Source organism: Balaenoptera borealis (genome assembly GCF_965194805.1).
Source record: "Balaenoptera borealis genome assembly, chromosome: 1".
NCBI classification, from domain to species: Eukaryota; Metazoa; Chordata; class Mammalia; order Artiodactyla; family Balaenopteridae; genus Balaenoptera; species Balaenoptera borealis.
In genome coordinates, this window is record NC_138860.1 from 49,261,358 (window position 1) to 49,280,559 (window position 19,202).

General features: G+C 45.3%; 1 protein-coding gene across 1 annotated transcript in view; it reads right to left on the bottom strand.

The window, feature by feature from the left end:
• CACNA1E (calcium voltage-gated channel subunit alpha1 E) overlaps positions 1-19,202 on the bottom strand; it is a 536,064-nt gene that overhangs the window by 36,623 nt on the left and 480,239 nt on the right. Inside the window, exons 28-36 of the mRNA XM_082405753.1 lie at positions 17,588-17,684; positions 15,010-15,170; positions 14,344-14,481; positions 12,899-13,100; positions 11,913-12,077; positions 11,189-11,299; positions 7,586-7,669; positions 6,695-6,820; positions 3,341-3,406 (exon numbers count right to left, since the gene is read on the bottom strand). Coding sequence (XP_082261879.1) covers positions 3,341-3,406; positions 6,695-6,820; positions 7,586-7,669; positions 11,189-11,299; positions 11,913-12,077; positions 12,899-13,100; positions 14,344-14,481; positions 15,010-15,170; positions 17,588-17,684 — 1,150 coding nt within the window. The remainder of the gene's footprint in view (positions 1-3,340; positions 3,407-6,694; positions 6,821-7,585; positions 7,670-11,188; positions 11,300-11,912; positions 12,078-12,898; positions 13,101-14,343; positions 14,482-15,009; positions 15,171-17,587; positions 17,685-19,202) is intronic.

Sequence of the window (19,202 nt, forward strand, 5' to 3'; positions counted from 1 at the left end):
GGATCTACTCTCACGAGGCAATGTTTGTACAACCGAAGGCTTACAGGTCACTTTTCCGGCCTTTTGAGATTATTTTCAACCTGTATTTAACATGCTTCAGTTTACCTAATATGTGCTAAATGGAACACATTCTCCCCCCCACCCAACAGTGTCTAGAATGTGCAATTGAGGAACAGTCTCTGCTATTTTGCTCAAATAGCTCCCACTGACACCTGCTTGGGGAATTTGTTCTCAACGCTGATTTTCAAAACCTAAATACTACTTGCCTCTCAGGGAGAATGGAGGTGGCAAGCTAGGCAGTGCTGGGGAGGAAGGGAAGGAGGGAGATAAGGCTGAGGGCCCCCAGTCAGACAAATAGTAGCACTGAAAAAAATCCCACCCAAACAATCAAACCTAGTTCTGGATGCCCCAGGAGGAAACTGTCATATATCCTTGCCCATGTTCACATCCCCTTCTGTCTTTCTTTACACCCACTTAACTCAAAATCCATAATTTATCCCTGATTCATCACACACACACAACTTACAGTGTATTTCCTCCCTGTGACACTTCTGAAGCCATCATTAGTTGTCCTCTTTACGATATTCTCGAATATCTTACCCAATCGTGAACTAGCTGGAGGGCACACTGTGATTTTACAAAAGTTATGTGTGTAATAGTCAAGGAACTACTGTCAAGCCAATAATGTATATTTATTATGAAGGTGGTGTTTAAATTTTTCCAGCTTTTTAAAAAGCTTTTCACTTAGTCCTTGTCATTAACCAAGATCTCCTACATCAAAAGGAAAGGCTATGGAAGAGAAAGAAGGTTTGATGAGACCCATCAGAACACTTAATGAAAGTATAGGCTTAAATCTGTTTCACTTGGGATTACAGAACTTTAGAACTAGAAGGGACCTGTAAAGCTATCTATCCAACTCTTCTACTACACCAGTGTTGGGGTTAAGTCCCAGAGAGGTTCAGTGACTTGACCAAGTTTGCACAGCTGGTCAGTGGTGGAGCTGAGGCTGGAAGCCTGTAGCCCCAGGACTCCCCCAAATCCAGCAAGTTACTCTTTCCTTCCATCTTCAGATTTCTCTGCAAAGCTCTCTTCTTCTAAGAAGCCCTTGAAAGTTCAGAATAATGGTGCTTCTCACAGATACCTCCTATTGCTATTTATATCTTTCCAATGCTGGTCTACTTTCCTTTTGCTTTTCTGTTTGTATGGATCCCTCTGCTTTGTTATGACTGTATGAGACACAACCGTTCTAGTTACAAGCTAGGTGTCTGCTTTGTGCATGGTGTGGGGTCTCTGTCATGGGACAGGATGAAGATGGCCAGCTAAAGGTAAGTCACAGTGGGAATGGCATTCATGTCTTGGTGGAATGGAAATAGTGATCTTATTTTTTGGAAATAAGTCTAAGGGCAATAAATTATTACACATTGTGGTTACTGTAAATACCTCAATCTCACAACTGAAGAACTCCTATTTCCCACTAAAGGGTCAGAGAAATACTTGTGTTTGCTTGTTGGTGGGAGGAGAGACAGTGCAGAGAACTTGCAGTACAGTAGGAACATGGGCTGCAGAGCAGACAGAGCTGAGATTTAAACTCAGCTCTCCCACTTACTATCTGAGATCTTGAGTGTGTTACAAGTTACTTAACCACGCTAAGCAACAGTGGAGACAATGAAACCCACATATAAACATTTTCACATCACTCCTGAACACATCAGTCATGTATCTTGTGTGTGGTGTATGTGTGTGTGTGTGTGTGTGTAATATATATATTTGCGGGGAGAGAGAGAAAGTGAGGGAGAGAAAGGGAGGCAGGAGTGGGTAAGAATATCTATTTAGCACAGTGTCTGGAACACTCAGGAATTCAAGTGATGGTAAACGGTATTATCATCATCATCAGTAGTATTACTAACAGGTTAGTATTAGAGATGGTGTTATTCTAGTTTATTTTGCTGGAAGATGAAAAGGGGATAAGAATTATTTTAAGCATGGACCAAAAAAAAAAAAAAGAACCCTAATTTAATCAAGTTTCATTTGGCCGTTCAAGAACATTTTAATTCTAGAATCAAATATTTGAGAGTTTGGATGGACTTAATAGAAGTCATCAAGCCAATCTTCCACTTCAGCTGGGATTCAGCTTGCACCCACCTCTGACATCATCATTAAAGCTCTACCGAAATATCCTCCGTGAAGGAGAACTCATTACTTTTCAACCAAATCTCACATTTTTTGACACTTGACATTCTATTGTATTTTTGGAGAACAAAACTCTCCAGTAATGGGATCAGAAGATGAACAAAATTTGGAAGTGCAGGGAAGAGAGAGGAACAAAAAGAAGACACTTCAGAGAAGCGCTCGAAAGGGCTGCTGACACGGCAAGCCTGGGGGCTGCGTGCAGTGGCTCCAGATGGCAGCCGCCGTTGAGAAGGCAGCTGGCCGTTCAAAGGCAGCCAGACCACCTGAATGCAGAGACTCCCACTTGGCTGAGGTCCTACGCTGGGGTTTAGTCTCCAAATCTCCAAGTCAGAAAATCAGCCTCTCGGAGCCCAGCAGAGAACCTGTGTATCCAACTAGACAGGTGCATGGGATGTGCTGCTGGTTGTTTATGGTAGGAGTTCACCCACCACAAATGACAGCTGCCTTTGAAAGATCTTTTGGTCTCTTCTGCTCAGTGGGCTTCTGGTTACCTGCATAAGTACCCAGGGTGGGAACCTCATCTACTTCTCAATTCCGAAACTGGAAAGGATGTGGTAACCAAGGAGAACCATCCAGCGAGCTGCGTGGTCCTTTGACAGGCATCTGCTGGGATGTGGCCCTTGGGTTTCCTGAGGATTGGGCACACTGCCAGGAACTCTCAGCTGTTCCCAGTGGTGGGTCTTAGGGCATCAATCTCAGCCATTTGGGATGTAACTCGCATACATTTTGTGTCGCAGTCTGCAGAAGAACAACCACCTGACCTTCTTTTAGGTCTGGCTCAAATATGGGAGGGTCCTGAGATACGGATCATCACGAGCCTCACCCTATCCTTAGTCTCGGGGGGGAACCCCTCTGGCTAAGAACAGCAGTGTCATCTTCACTGGAGTCCAGCTGCTTATGAGGCAGCACCATGACCTGACAACCTCAGAGGAAGCCCCTGTATCAGACCACCCTGACCATCTGGGCAACCCGAGTGGGGAACCCTGCACATGTGAATTCCCAAGGTCATATTGCAACAAGATCTTGGGAGCGAGCCTCAGGGCAAGAAGGGATTCTTTAAAGGACCTCAATCCTGTAGGCTCAGGCTAGAAAGCCAGAGACAACCTGGGCAACAACTGTCCCCCACCAGAGCCCTGATGCACCCTCTCACCTGCATCCCAATGATGGCATAGATGAAGAAAAGCATGGCAATCAGAAGGCAGACATAGGGGAGGGCCTGGAAGGAAAGCAGAGACACAACCATGAATTTAAAGGCAGGCAGCTCCAAGGTCAACAACCTGCAGCACGGACAGTACAGGAACTCTTGTCCTGAGACTGACTTAAACACAGGCCTGGGGCTCTCTATTCCCCGGGAATGTTCTATTTTGGGATTCCATACTTTTGCAGATGTCCACATCCTCTGACAGATATGTAAGCTGGTGGCCCCAGAGAGGCTTGTAATTTCCCCTCTGTCGAGAATATTCCCTGACCCACAAGTGTGTGGCCCATATCTCCAAGGGAGAGCTGGGAAAACTTCTTGGGATTGGGATTCATCCCACTCTGTATGCAGAATATTAATAACCTGGGCAGTTGTGATGCAAATTACACAGCAAGCATCTAGCTTTGGCTCCCAAATCCCTGTATTACCCTTCCCACCCCCTCGCTCAATGTGAGGTTCATAACGGAGCATTTGGAAGCAAAATGAAATGGCTGGGGTCTCAGTTGCTGGTCAGTTCCTAGCAGGCTCCTTCAAGCTCTGATGAAACATCTTTTTCCAATGTTTAAGAGTCCTGACCTTTCATTCTGTGTCACGCAAAATTCCAAAAAGGATTTCAAAGTGTGAGCCATCACAAAACCCTGCCATGAAGCCACATGGCACAAAATTCCATCCTGTGCAAGCTAACTGCCACTCTGGGATGACAACACTTTACTGATGGGGGTGAAAGGGCGAGTGGAAGAGACAGAAGGCAGGGAACTGCCCTTGGTGGCTGGGGGAGGATGGAGACATAGGGCAGTTTGGTTTGGAGGCCAGGGTGGGCATTATAATTCTGGGGTGATCTCAGTGCTGACATGGAAGCCCCTCTTCTTTACCACCCAGGAAGCCTCCCTGGCAGTTCGTGCAACTCCGAGTCTCCACTCTCTCTCGATTGTGTACAGCACAACTCCCCGGAGAGCAGTTGAAGGCTTTCAGACTGCATGAACCAGGCAGAGCTTATCAACAGAGCTAACTAAATGAAGAGCCCTGGGAGACTTTTACAACTTGAATAAAGAATAACATTAAAATGCAATAGAGGGGTTTCCCTGGTGGTGCAGTGGTTAAGAATCTGCCTGCCATTGCAGGGGACACGGGTTCAAGCTCTGGCCCAGGAAGATCCCACATGCCGCGTAGCAACTAAGCCCGTGTGCCACAACTACTGAGCCTGAGCTCTAGAGCCCGCAAGCCACAATTACTGAGCCCAAGTGCCACAATTACTGAAGCCTGTGCGCCTAGAGCCCGTGCTCTGCAACAAGATAAGCCATGACAATGAGAAGGCCCGCTCACCGCAACTAGAGAAAGCCTGCACAGCAACGAAGACCCAACAGAGCCAAAAATAAATAAATAAATAAATTTATTTAAAAAAAAAATGCAATAGAGAGTTGGTGGGAGAATCCCTTCTCCAGTGGAGTGCTGATTCTCAAGATCTGTGAAGAGCGACTACATCCCGAGGGGGCATGTGAAGACACCATCTGCTGAAAGGAAAGAGTAGGGAGGCAGGTTTCTCTCCCAGCTTTGAGGAGAGGACCAAAGAGTCATCCTCATCTCTCTTCTTGTCATGTGGTAAATTCCAACACAAAATAAGGAAAAGAGAGAAGAACTGAGTAGGGGTCAGTGGTGGAGAACTGGGTGATGCTCAGGGTGGGGGGTGGGGAAGGTAGAGGCAGGGGCAACGCTGTTTACACGGTGTTACTTTCTGCCGTGTATGCGCAGAGGCAGCCTTTGTTAAACCAGCTTCAAGAAAACAACTTCTACACTGTGTCCCAGGGCTGCACCCATCCATCACAGTGTCACCTGGAGGCAGATTCAGCTGTCTTCACTGTTCTCTCTCTATTCACTGGAAAAAGCCAACCATTTGGTCATCAATTTTTGACATGCTTTTCTTTGCCCTCGATGGTATACACTTTTACAGAGAATCAGTGATCATGAGAATATGACAGGCTGACACATATTTCTTAAGAGACTCACTAACAACTGTAACTTGTTGCACAGGCCTCTATAAAAAGATTTTAAGACCATCTTGTGTTCCAAATTCTAAATCCAGATCCACCCGAGACTCAAATGGTAAATTCTTGCTAAGGTTTTCAATTTCTCCTCTGTCACTGAGCTTTGGAGAAATAGTTTTCATTGAGGTGACACCTCTGTGGGAGTCACAGCACCAAACAATTACTCTGAATACAATAAAAATGTCAAGGTTGCTCGTGGGACCCTAAGCATCCTTACAACTGGCCTCACATCTCAGATCCCCAGGACTTTGCTGAAGAAGTAAATCAGTAATGATGGTGTGGCGTGAAGTCCCTTTCAAGTGACAAGAAACCATGAATTCACTGACAAGCTTTCTTTAGCTCAATTTGTAATTAAAATGTACAAACAATTAAAATAAAGAAGGCAATTCAATAAATTCATGATTTTTCATCTTTGAATCAATTTCATCAAATATATTTTTAAAGTACATTCACTGAAAGACTCTTTTTTAAAGGAGGAAAATAGTAGGCTTTTGAGCAGCATTGATGTCCCCCAAAGCTGAAAAACAAACTAATTATATTTGCTAGAGCTTGAAGATATTGAAATATGTTTGGAAAACTTCTTTTACTGGAAGTCTCTTCCATTAAAGTGGATCTCAGGTATCAATTTTTAACTTGTTTATTACATATACATCTCTGTACGGCTCCATGAGATCATTCAAAAGAAGCTCACCATATTAACCTTGCCCAGATACCCTACTGGTTTGTGGGACGCAGAGGTGACCATTAGCGTGCCGTATATTCAGTGGTTCAGGAAATACACACTAATGATGACATGGGTGGGACTGGTATGAATCATCTTGTTATAAAACACAACTCAAGGAGTCCTTTGAAAAACCGTTCTGTGAAATAAAGCCACGGACGAACCCCTGAAAAATGCAGAGGATATGTGACTACAGGTGGCTGGCTCTGTCCGTGGACGGGATTGCCCAGGGCATACTGAAATACCTTGGGAGGGAGCACACCTCATAAAACGAGCCCCCTGCCTCAGTGGACAGAGAAGGTAACTGAGTTACAAAGTTGGGGTGATTTTTTAGCATGAGATTCTAGTCAATTAGTCATAAGCTAATCGCTGCCTGGCCAAGTTGTGTTGTAACTAAGAACCGCTGTGTTTATCTAACGCTTCTGACAAACGCCCATCCCCAGAGGCGAGGGGACTTGTGGAATCATGCTGCGTTGCCCGGTGTGCTGTCTGATGTGACAGGGCCGCTGCAACCCTCAGAGGGGAGGAGCTTGTGCCCTTTACCTTAAAGGACTGCACGAAGGTCCAAAGTAAAATACGGATGGTGTATCCTTGACGCAGAAGCTTGATGAGGCGGGCGGCTCGGAAGAGCTTCAGAAAGCTCATATTGAAGCCACTGGTGTTCACCAGCTGGTGGATCAAAAGGAAATATATCATTAGTGACATTATGGTCATTTAGAACATCTAAGCACTGGTATTTGTGTGTTTATCTCTCATTCAGATCATAGAATGGAACATGGATGCTGTCTTTTGTTTTTAACCCCATTTCCAGCTGATGGGCCAGTGGGGACCATCTCTCACAGCCTCCCCAGGACTGCCCTCTAAGGAAGGCATGGAAGTACCACAGACGGATGCCCCGCATACAACTGACAAAACTGGCCTCCCCAGTCTTCTCTAATGGCCTCCCCAGTCTTCTCTACGTGGTCCTAACTCTGCACTTGGATGCCAGAGGGCAGACCTAACAATCTCTCTTGCACGTGATGGCCCTCCAATATTCAAAGACTTGTGATGAGCTCTCCAAGTCTTCCTTAGGGTGAACCATTTCAGGGTAAGAGTTCAGGTCTAACAACTCTGAGGGTGAAGACCCTGTGCCTCTTTTGTGTCTCCCAAAGAATCTAGCAGGACACTGTGTACACTTGGCCTCTCCTGGGCCCTCTATACCATTCACCCCCATTGTATGGCTGCTGTCTGAGTCGTGCAAATGGGACCAAGCCTTCCATGAGATCCAGCGCCATCCAATGTTCCCATTTTATGGCAAAAGCTCAGGAATGAGGAAGTGAATAGGGGGCTGCACATTGGGTTTGTGGAGTTAAAAATGGACTGAATGTGCAGAGAATTTTTTTTTAATGCAACTCCAGGGCCGAGCCTAAAGAGAAGGATCAAGGAGTCATTCACCTTGCTGTCTGTCAGAATAATTTCTGTGATACTGCCGATCACGGTGATGAAGTCAAAGATATTCCAGGTGTCTCGGAAATAGTTCTGCCAAGTGAATTCAGCCATGGGAGCATCAGGAAAAAAAAGGAAAAGAAAACACGGGAGAAAACGGAAAAAAGACATCTTTCATGACATAACTTTGTCACTTGGAATTAAAACTTGTCAATTCCAGGACAAGTTCATTCTAACTTTGGCTTTAGTTTCCTATTTCTAACCAAAAATGCTGTTTCTCCTTCACTAATTTGAGAGTTTCTCATTTGGGAAGCAGTTTCATCACTATTTGGAGACCTTGTTTTTGAAGATCTCACTAAAAAGCTACATTAAAAAAAGTGTAAGATTTTTTAATGTAATATTACATGAAAATATGTAAGAAAGAGATTTGTGGCCTAGAACATTTTGATGTCCAAAAATGAAAGATCATAATTGTCACCTACAAGACAATAAAATTATTTACAGTATTATTCTACCTAAGGTTTTCTATAACTTTTAAATTATTTATATAGTATCATGTGACCCTATAAATATACAGTTCTGACTTTCAACTAACAAGAAAAGTCACAGAGACGTCCTAAGTGACTAAAGATCAAAGATGTGTCAAAAATCTCTTCCTAACTCCATTGAGCCTTTTCACACCAACTGCTGATTGGCAATAGGATGAACAAACTCATCTTTCCCCTCCTTCCCTGCTCTGTTACACCTTTCGAGGAGGTGTAACTAAATAAAATACAAGGAAGCAGTAATAGAATGAGTGGGTTAAAGAAAATGAAGAAGTAAAGGACCTGGATAATGCACCAGCCAGCCAACGTTAAGCTTAATAGAGAAAGTGGGCTCTGCTCCCATCTCCAGTGCTCTGGTGAAAACAGACCTGGGACTATATTCCTTAAAAGAAACAGAACGCTTAGGACTCCAAAATGTTACCCACTTGCCCTTGGGTGGCACTTCCCATAAGAGACCCTCAGAGCACTGCAAAATATACCTTCTTCCATCCCCACAACTGGCATTCATGAATCCATGCCAGATTTTGTGCCAGGTCCTCCCTTGGCATTCTTTCAGTTCATTTATTCCTCCCATGGATGCTATAAGTAGGTAGTGATAAATACCTCATAAATTACTGAGTGGTAGGGCTAGCAAGAAGAATGGGTAGAGATATGCGATAGAGAGAGAAATGTTCTGGGGAGAGAGAAGGTACGTTTATAAGCACCTACTCAGGACTAGCCACCTTAGGTTTATTCCCTCATGGGACACACACACAGTAACTAAGGCTATATGGCAGCTATTATTATCCTCCTTTTATGAATGAGAAAACTGAGGCTTAGGAAGGCCTGTCTTATTGCAAAGTCACAGGCATCTGCCAGGCATGTACAGAAACTAAGCACACAGCCTCACAAACTCACTGCTTTTAAGGATGACTACCTCAGGAGTGGGGTCAAGTTGAGTCTCTGAGTTCCTCAATTCTCAGTGCTCTCCTATTACCAACCTGGGGTGAGCTTCCTAATTCTTGGTTAGATCCCTATATAAGAGCTAGAATATAAAACTAGCTCTCAGGGGACAGAAGCCCTAGATTCCAGTAGAGGAGGCCTTACAATACAGTATGGTAGAGCACAGCATAGCATAGTACAGACTAGTAGATTATGGTGGACAAAGTGTGGGCTTTGAAGCCAGAGAGACCAGGATCTGAACACTGGCTCTGCCTTTTAGTAACCTTGTGCAAAGTACTGAATCTTCTTGAGCCCTAGCTCATCCGTATAAGAAGAAAACCATAATGGCCATCTAATAGAGTTCTTATGAAGCTAAAATGAATAATACATAAAGCTTTTGGTACTTAGTAGACAACCAATGTATGTCAATTCTCTCCCTCTTTCTTTTTCCTCTTCCTTCCTTTTCTATTCCCACTCCACTTTCCAATTCTACTGCCTTTTATTCTGTAATCTTCAAAAAGCAACACAATTTTTCTGAACTTCAATTTCCTCATTTAAAATAACAACAACAACGATAATGACAGTTTCTGCCATGCCTATTTCAGAGTCATTGAGAAGATCTGAAAAACAGTATATACTAGGGCGTTCTGAAAATCTACAGTACTATATCAATGAAAAGACTTATTTGGGACTAGTGGTGCCTTTTATAGTGTGAGAATGCTTCTAGACCTTGAATGAAAATACAGGGGTGAAGGTGGGAAGGAGGCAGGCTTTGGGGCCGAATCATCTAGTTAAGCCTGTAAGCATGTATTCGGCATTCACCATAATTTGACACAGAATTGGGGACTTAAGTCACAGACGACGGCAGTCCGACATGCAAATAATCAAGATGCAGAGAAAAACGTTCCCTGTTTTTACACAGGCTTCCCCCACCCCCTGCTCCTCCTGCCCAGGGCCAGACTGTATTATAATGGCATCTTTGTTGCTGGTAGTTTACTTTTCTTTATTTCTCCAAGACTCAAAAGGGAGTCAAACAACCAACAATACAGCCACCTGCAATGGGTTCCCTTCAACACTCCTCCCCAAACCATCAAATCAATGACTTCAAAGAACCACCAGGAAACCAGAAGCAAACCCCACCATCAACACTCACAACCATCAAGCCGAGGCCAGAGTCCCTGTTCAAGCTGCCACCAGACAAACCCATATTCAGATAATAAGCTGAGTTTCTCTTCTTGCAGGGAAAGCCATATACATATAATTTGAAATGGTAGCTCACACACAAAATAAGTGTGAAACAGCTGTTGGGTGGGTTTATCTGCAGCCCACTGATCTCACTGTAAACACTGAGCCAAGGGTGGCACAGAGGATTATTTTGTTTACAGGACACTGAAGTGAAGGGCTAGGTTTGCTTAACACTCTTGATGGCAGATGCGAGAATCTGCCAAACAACTATAATTAGTAGTTGAGGAGAAGGAAAAGGAGGACTCATGCCAGAAAAACTCAACCCAACCCTCCCCAAACCAATTCCAGAAACTGCCCCCCCGATCCCACACTTACTCACTCTCTCTCTTTCTCGCTCTCATACACACACTTTAAAGGCCATTAGCCTTTGAAAGCTTAAGTACTAAACATTTATTTTTAGTGGCAGAAATTACTCTTCACGTAACTAAAGGGAGGAGGACTACTAGGTAAAATCTATTATTTGCTATGTTTGAGGCTAAGTGGGATATTTTCCCATTTGAGTTATAAGATTTTAAACCTTTCACCAGTAAATAAGCACTCAGGTTTATTAGTCCAATCCTTGTTTTGCTCTTCCTGACAGATAAATCTTACTAAGTTCTAGTAAGACTCAATGATTGTCACCCCTTGACAACTGACAGACTTTGACAAGAACAGAGCTGATAGCTAGATGGGTACAGAGCTGGGGATCTGGTTCTCTTTGTCTTTTCTCCTAACACCCTCACACATCATCCTGTCTCTATGGCAGTTTTTTGAGCAGTCGAAACAAGCCCACAATTAGGTGGGCAGGTGTGCGAACCATTTCTGGAATAGCGGTGACCGCCCTCCCTTCCAACAAAGGCTGGGAATGTACCCGAAGAGAAGGGAAGACAAGAATGATGCTGGGATAAATTCCATGACATACCAAGAAGCCAAACGCAATGATCTTTAGGACACATTCCAGGGAAAACACCATGGTGAAGGCGATATTCAGGTACTTCAGGGCCAGTTCATAGGTACAGGGAGCAGAGTAGTACTGCCAGGAAGAGAAAAGAGGAAAGAATCAAAGGTGAGAGGGTCCATGAGAGAGGCTGGCCATCTCACGTCCCTGCCCTTGGGGGACATTCTGGTGCATGATGCAGGAGGAGAGACAGTCATCTAGGGCTAGAGAGGAGAAGCACACATCCTATGTAGCAAAACAAAACAGAGGAAAACACAGGTCTTATTAGCAAAATGGCCACTCTTCCTAGAGTTGAAGGTGAGAAGGGCAGAAACATTTTCTAGAGTTAATTACTTTACCATTTAGTATTAAAGACCTCTTCCAACACTCTTTTAGAACCCCATGATCATCTACATCTCCTGACATTTCCACCCTTGTCTGCATCTGATTGCCATCACCAACCTTTGCTTTCAGAGTTCCTGGACTGCTACTATATATTTCACTGCATTTTGCCCCAAAGACCCAAAGGCTGGGCTGTTGATGGAGACAAGATCAAAGAGAGATTCCACGATGGAAAAGTAGGTAAGGAGGCAACAGACTGGTAAGCTGGAGTGTTTTCTGTGTCTTGGGCACACACACAAGTGCTCTGCGAGGGGACAGTTGCCGAGGCTCAGCCTGCTCGAGTACCTCCCAGCCACCACCTTCTCACCTTCATCATCAGCACGATGGTGTTCAGGGCGATCATGGCCATGATGGTGTACTCAAAGGATGGAGACACCACGAAGTGCCAGACGCGGTACTGGAAGGTGTGCCTGTTCTGGGGCATGTAGCGGGTGAGCGGTTTGGCACTGATGGCGAAGTCGATGCACGCCCTCTGCAGAAGAGTCACACTGATTAGCCAAGCTCAGATTCCCTAAACCTCGCACACTGGTGAGCTCTCTGTTAGATGGTTAGAAGAAGAGGACAGTGTGTGAGAAGAGGCTAGGGCTGGGCAAGCAGAGGTAAAAGCAGCAAAAGAAATTATCTGGACAAAGCTACAGGTGAGATGTCACCTTAAATGAATACATAGAACTAGAAGGGTTCCGTCCCATGCGGTAAGGACTTGATGGTTATTAACAATGTCCTTTTACACAGCACAAGACTTAGATATTTGGGCAGGAAGCCCACAGTCAGAAGTAAAAATCTATCTCCCTGCGCATTCCCATAGCACTTTATTTGCATTTCTCTTATAGACTCTAACAATTTCTAGTTCATGTCCAGGATAAAAACAATGGACCCGACAATGTGCCAGAACTACACTTGTTACTACAAAAGCAGTAATAAGTTAGACAGGTTCCCTGCCCTTACAGCAAATATACACCATTGAGGGATGCAGGAAGGGAAGCAGACGTGTTAACGTTATGATGTTGGCACACGTCTTTCACCCCCACCTCCATATGATGCGCCGTATAAACGTAGGGGCTGCATCTTAAACACCTTACATCCCTCCCAGTTCTCTGTGTCTCATACCTGGGCTTTAAACAGAGCGGATACTCCAAAAACATTTATTTAATGACTGGCTAATACATTTTCCCCCAATTCTCTCTCTAATTCACAATAAAGTGGAGAGCATTCTGTCTTCGTCCTAACACTGCTGGTCTGAGAGTCCTTTCCAGAGCGCCCCCCCTGCCCTATACTCCAGACCCCTCGTTTCACCTCGTTCTTCTCCAGGCTGCACTCCTCCATCATCTTGTCCCCCTGCTCCTGGAAGGTGATGATGATGAGAGCCACAAAGATGTTGACGAAGAAGAAAGGAAAGACCACAAAGTAGACCACGTAAAAGATGGACATCTCCATGCGGTTGCTGCGGCTCGGGCCTCGGTCTTCCTCTGTCACATCGACAGAGTGCTGCAAAACTCTGGGGACAGAATGAGAGGGCACGCATGGTGGACGGCGATCTCGGCAGCTGCTGTGACTCAAGGCTTCATTAGCAGATGTGCCATCTACTGTATTTTCTTATCTGACTTTTTTTTTTTTTCAATAATTAGTTCACTGAATAAACACTTTGAGCTTTCTGATACCGAGAGTTAAGTTTTTTGTTTTTGTTTTTAAATGTGTGTTTTAATTAATTAATTAATTAATTAATTAATTAATTTATGGCTGTGTTGGGTCTTCGTTTCTGTGCGAGGGCTTTCTCTAGTTATGGCAAGCGGGGGCCACTCTTCATCGCGGTGCGCGGGCCCTCTCACTATCGCGGCCTCTTTTGTTGCAGAGCACAGGCTCCAGACGCGCAGGCTCAGTAGTTGTGGCTCACGGGCCCAGTTGCTCCACAGCATGTGGGATCTTCCCAGACCAGGGCTCGAACCCGTGTCCCCTGCATTGGCAGGCAGATTCTCAACCACTGCGCCACCAGGGCAGCCCTCTTATCTGACTTTTTAAACTTTGTTGATCCTCCGTGAATTTGGGGCTCCACAACCAAGCTGGTGGAGGTCCAGTGACCCCCAATCCACTGCTCTTTCTAGCCCCAGTGCCATCATGCATCCAACTCCTAAACATCAGAGTGACATTATTTTATAGTTGAGGTTGTCACAAAATACCAAGAGACTCCTGAATTTCCCTTTGGCATTTTGCTGCTACCAACAAAGTGGTGTCTTGGTTACTGCCAAGTCTCTGAAAAAATCAGCCTGCAGCTACAAGCAGCATAAAAACTGCATTCTGTTGTCTTTGACATGTGAGGTATGACCACAGAAAGCATCTCTGGGTTCTGCCACCTCATCCTGAACCCTTGACCCTCATGTCCAGGGCCAACTCGGAGGATAAATCCATCTAAAACAGTCCTCAGGGACTCTCCTATGGTGTGGAGAGCTGTTCAAAACTCATTTGTTCTGTAGGAATCAGATGGCTCTATTCAACTCCTTGATCATCGGCTAAAACATTGTGTTTCAAATATTTCCCTGACTCCGTCAGCTCCCTCCTGATTCCTGCCTGAAGGATTTTCATTCTTCCTCTCTCCTGCCCATCTCACCTACTCATAACCACTTGCTTTCCTTGGTACAACAACAAAGGGTTAGCCTTGTTTATCTCGAATCAACTTCTCAAGGCAAACACATGGCCCTAGCCCAGCTCACAGACAAGCATGCCAAGCCAAACCCATCACTCACTGAGGCCATCCTTCCCCTGTGGAGACGGTGAAGAGGGTCAGCAGGGCCCAGATGATGTTGTCATAGTGGAATTCATGGCGCTTCCATTCTCGGCCTTTCACCTCCATCTTGTTTTTCTCATGATCTACATAGTTTCCTCTAAAACCAGAGCAGAAGTGAACCAGAACCTCTTCACTACAGCTCATGGAAGAGCAAAGAAATTCTAGGGACTTCGATAATGTACAGTAGTAATTATCAGCACTCAAACGCAAGCAAAAGGGGATTTTATTAAGGCAGTGTATTATCATGGAATAAAAATGAGATTTGGTGCCCAACAGACATAGAAGATTAAATCCTAATTCTTTCACTAGTCACTGTGTAACCTTGAGCAACTTCCTTAAACTTTCTGTGCCTAGGCTTCCACACCTCTAATGTGCAAATAAAACCTATCTCGAAAGGTCATTAGAAAGATTTAAAATTAAAACCTGATGCAAAATGCTGTGTTCCATGTCTGACACAAAAGAGGTACTCACTCAAAATGTAGCAACTTCTTATTTTGTCTTTTTTCCCAAAAGAGGAATGGATTTAAGAAAGGGAGAAAGAAAAGACCTATCTGTAAAGGGTTGCGTGGACCTTGGCGGAACACACTTTAGCAGAAAGTGAGTGGTATGTGCTGGGGGCGCTTACATGCACTCCTTCTCTGTGTCCTTGGAACTGTCTGTGCAATAGAAGAACTTGCCCTTGAAAAGTTGAACTGCGATGACAGCAAAGATGAACATGAAGAGCTTATAGACAATTAGTATGTTGAAGACATTTTTCAAGGAGGTGACCACACAGTCGAAGACAGCCTGTGAACAGAAAAAAGAGTCCTGGTGTGTGAGTCCCTGGAATGGCCTGTGTATTTGCCTACAGCTGAGTTGGACCCACACTACCACCAGCCAGCCCACTGAGAAGGTGCCCCAGGAGATATCACCCTAGTAAGAAGTGACTCATGGGATTCAGACCTGTTTTCTAAGCTGGTCATGACTGCAGGAACCTATAATTTAGGAGGGGAACACATGTTCTGAATCTGAAAGGAAACCCAAAGCAGTAGAGACCAGATGGTATCAGGCAGTGGAGGGAGTCCTTTGTGGAATCGTATTACATGCATTCCACTTAGTGTGAAACAGAAATTTATTCCAGAAAAGGGATCCTTGAAATCATTTAGCCTGTTTTAGGCGTTAAATAGCTTACTCGTAACTTCATCTATTTGGGGCACATTCTTAGATTTGATTTATATACTGAATATGTATTGTTTTCTCTTAGCCTTTCCAAATAGATCAGGGAGTGATAATAAACTATCATCTTTGTTTATTTTAATGATATTTTATAATAAGTTCCTACATTTACCCCAGTTACATTCCGCACTTCACGTAAATGTTCTCTAGTTTAAAGCTGGCTGTGCTGGGGATGAAGATTCACCAGGTGATGTGGGAAGGGGTAAGAGCCACCCTCTCTTAGAGATGGGAGGACCAGATGGACAGAATCAGGAATTTGCATTTCAGTTCAAGGAAGTGAATCTCCCTCTGAAGAATCCATTCTAGGCCCTAAGCCATGAAGAGTTACAAGGGAATTCAACACATTTCAAACCATTTTTAGGTTATTTTCTAGGTTTATAGGTTTAGCTCACTGGAGAGTCTAGCCCCACAGTGGCGCTGCATTTGAGCAGTTGCCTCTTCACAGCGCTGGGTGAACGCTGCTGGTTTAATTAGTTCAGCACTGCAGGGAATGTGAGTGACATGCAGCCTCGTGGAATTATCAGATCCACCTACATTTCCCTCAGGTTATGGAGCTGCAGAGCGAAGAGCCAGCCCTTCCTAATTAATTGGAATTACCCAAGGTTGGGTCGCTTTCTTCAGCCTGTTAACTAATCTCATCACCCAGTCCAAGCTCTTCTCAGGACCCCAACATAGCTCAGAGGAGGAGACCAGTGGACCTGGGCTGCAGCTAACAACATTGGTTAGGGGCCCAGGCCTCCCGGCCATATTTTTCTGGGGGTGAGGCAGAAAGGAATGAATGTTCACAGGCACTGACCCTGGCCAGGCCCTGTGCTGGGGCCCGTCACCAGGTGGAGGGTTATAATGAACAGTGTGTGAAGGATTTCCTGATACCGTGGGAGGTGCCTGATCCAGGAGGGAAGGCAGGGCAGTGGAGGAGGAGAGCAGGCAGTGAGGACACTTCCTTTGGAGCATGAGTACCTCTCCTTGGGAATCCACGCAGGAGGTCAGGGCCCTGGGCTCTGAGAGGAAGCCATGTCTGAGCCAGTTAGGGGTCTTCCAAAAAAGACTTTCTTGTGGTCTTAAGCCTTTGATCAACCTGGTTGGTTTAACACCTCTCTGCAGGGCCAGAGGGCTGAAAGGGAAGCAGTTGGGGTGGCGGTGGAGGGATTGGTGGGGAATATCAGAGGTGATGCAAACCCAGTGGGAAAGAGGAACTGGGGAGCAGGGGAGTCCCTTGTTCCCTCCCTGGAGGTGGCTGGGTCTCATTCACAGGAATTCAGGAAGGAAGAACTTTTCTCCCATGAGGCTTCAGCTTCCATAACAGCAACGGATGTGTGTGGGAGAGGCGGGTTCCACAAGCCAGCAACCTGAGGGCAGGAAGGCTCAGGGAAGGAGCTCAGGGTGGGTGAGCAGGTCAGAGGGCAGGAGAACGCAGATAACAGACCTATGAAGACACAGGTCCTGGCAACAGGGAGAACTTAGTTGTGTGAGCTCACTTCCCCATTTCTTCTCTGCTTGTGCCAAAAATGACTGTGTGTCTTTGGGCAAGTTATTGGCCTCTAAAATATGAAGGGTCAGGGCTAGAAGATTCTTTCTTTCTCTAGAATCATGAGGAAAGAAACCAACCCAGGTGACTTGGTCTGACCTAGTGTGCAGACTACAACACGCAGGGCTCCTGCTCCTTCCATTCTGGTGTCTGACCCACCTTAATGACACAGGAGGCTCCAGGATAAAGCCACACAGGGTTCTTCCTATGACCTCCCACAGAGGGTAGAACATACCTCCTGGGTTTGGACTCAAGGGGCAAAAGTCCTTAAAGATAGATTTCTTAGGATATGGGTTGTTTTCCTTTGAAACTCAGACCCTTAGTTCAAGCAGATGAAAAGAATCTCAGTCTCTGTGTGAGCAAAAAGAATATTCCCAGAAATAATTCTCCAAAAGCAGGCCACCTAGGCTTCTCTCTCTAGATGAAGGGGAGCTGATGGGAAGAAACTGGCGAACGTTACCTTGAGCTTGGGCAGGCGCTTGATGGTCTTTAGCGGTCTCAGCACACGCAGCACCCGCAGGGACTTGATGGTCTTGATGTCCCGGCCCTTGTTGGTTCTGCAGGGGAGAAGCCCCGGGAAATCACAGGACAGGGGAAAGTTAAAGTGACAGTCACACTACTACGTTAACAACAACAGGGAGAAGGGGGAAAGAGGTGGGCAAGAGGCCTGAAATTGGGTCAGAGTAGACCCCAAACAACACTCTCCGGGAAAATTTTCCAATCACTCCCCAGTGTGCACACACTCATATGCACGCACACTCATGCATACTCACAGAGGAAGACACAGGCACACCACAGAGGCACCCATGCACACACGTTAATCAACACTTCCTACCCCTAACAGCCGGAGCAATGCTGCTCATGACCACACTGACCAAATGGAAATGGAGGATCCATCGACTGGGGAACATGACCATAGCCCATTGTGGACCGGCATGGTGCCTAGCCTAGGGAGTCTTCAGTAGAAGTCTCTCAAATAGTATTTGCTGAATTGAATAGGGAGCCATGGTTGAGAGCAAGTCTCATCAGAGGACTCAACCTAGTCCTTCCTTCAGCTCTAGGTTTGTCACCTCTGCACAGTTCATGAGTTCAGGGGAGAGCAGGGTAAGGAAGGCTGGTGGGGACATGACACCCGTGCTGTGCTGGGCTGCTGGCTCCAGAGAGAGCATGTCATGCAGGCTCCTAGCCAGGACTTTGGCTCACACCCCGATTATTTCTGTGCGAGTGGCTCTTCCAGCAGTCCCTTCCCATTTCCAGCCCTCTGCACCTAGCACAAGCTGCGGAGAGCCTGCAGTTGGAGGAGGCCCAAACTGCAGCCCCCGCCCACCTTTATCCTCGCCCTACAGCTAATGACCCTCCCTCTTCAGCCTCTCGGAAATGTTTGCTCCTAGTAGACAAAATACATCTTTCTATTTTTAGGAAGGAAATGAATAAATCAACCTGCATTTCTCTCTCCACCCTGCCCATCCCCTGAGATCTTTGCATTCAAGTCAAACAACTGCAATTTGTAAAACATGCAGATGGTAGAAAATGAGACTCTAAATAGTGAGCTCAGGTTCTGGTTCTTTTCTCATGTTGGCCCAGATCACCATGACAACAACTATCAGAGGAAATGGGATCCATCTAGAACATCAGATGGGAATTACAAGGCTTCTGCCTGCTTCTCACCCTGTCCTTCCTGCCATACCCATCCTCCAAATAGGGAGATCAAAGGCCATCCATTCCTTCATACAAGGCACGGTAGGAAGACATTTAATGGAATGCTGACTGCCTAGAATGTGAATTTTGAGACCCTCTTAAACGGTTACAATCCATGATCTATAAGTTGCTTTTACTCAGTTCTAGATCTGAATATAGATAACCCAAAAGTATCACATTGATATCAATGGACTCTTGCATCCATGGGCTTTGTATATTGTATAAACTCTTTTACTTTAGTAGGTTCGTCTATCTACCTTTCTAAAAAGGCAACATATAGGCCGAATATATATCCAAACCAATATGAATGATCATTTCCCAAGAAGGCTTGGTGACTCCTAGTTTTGTTCTCTTGGATATCAGTGAAAACACACCAC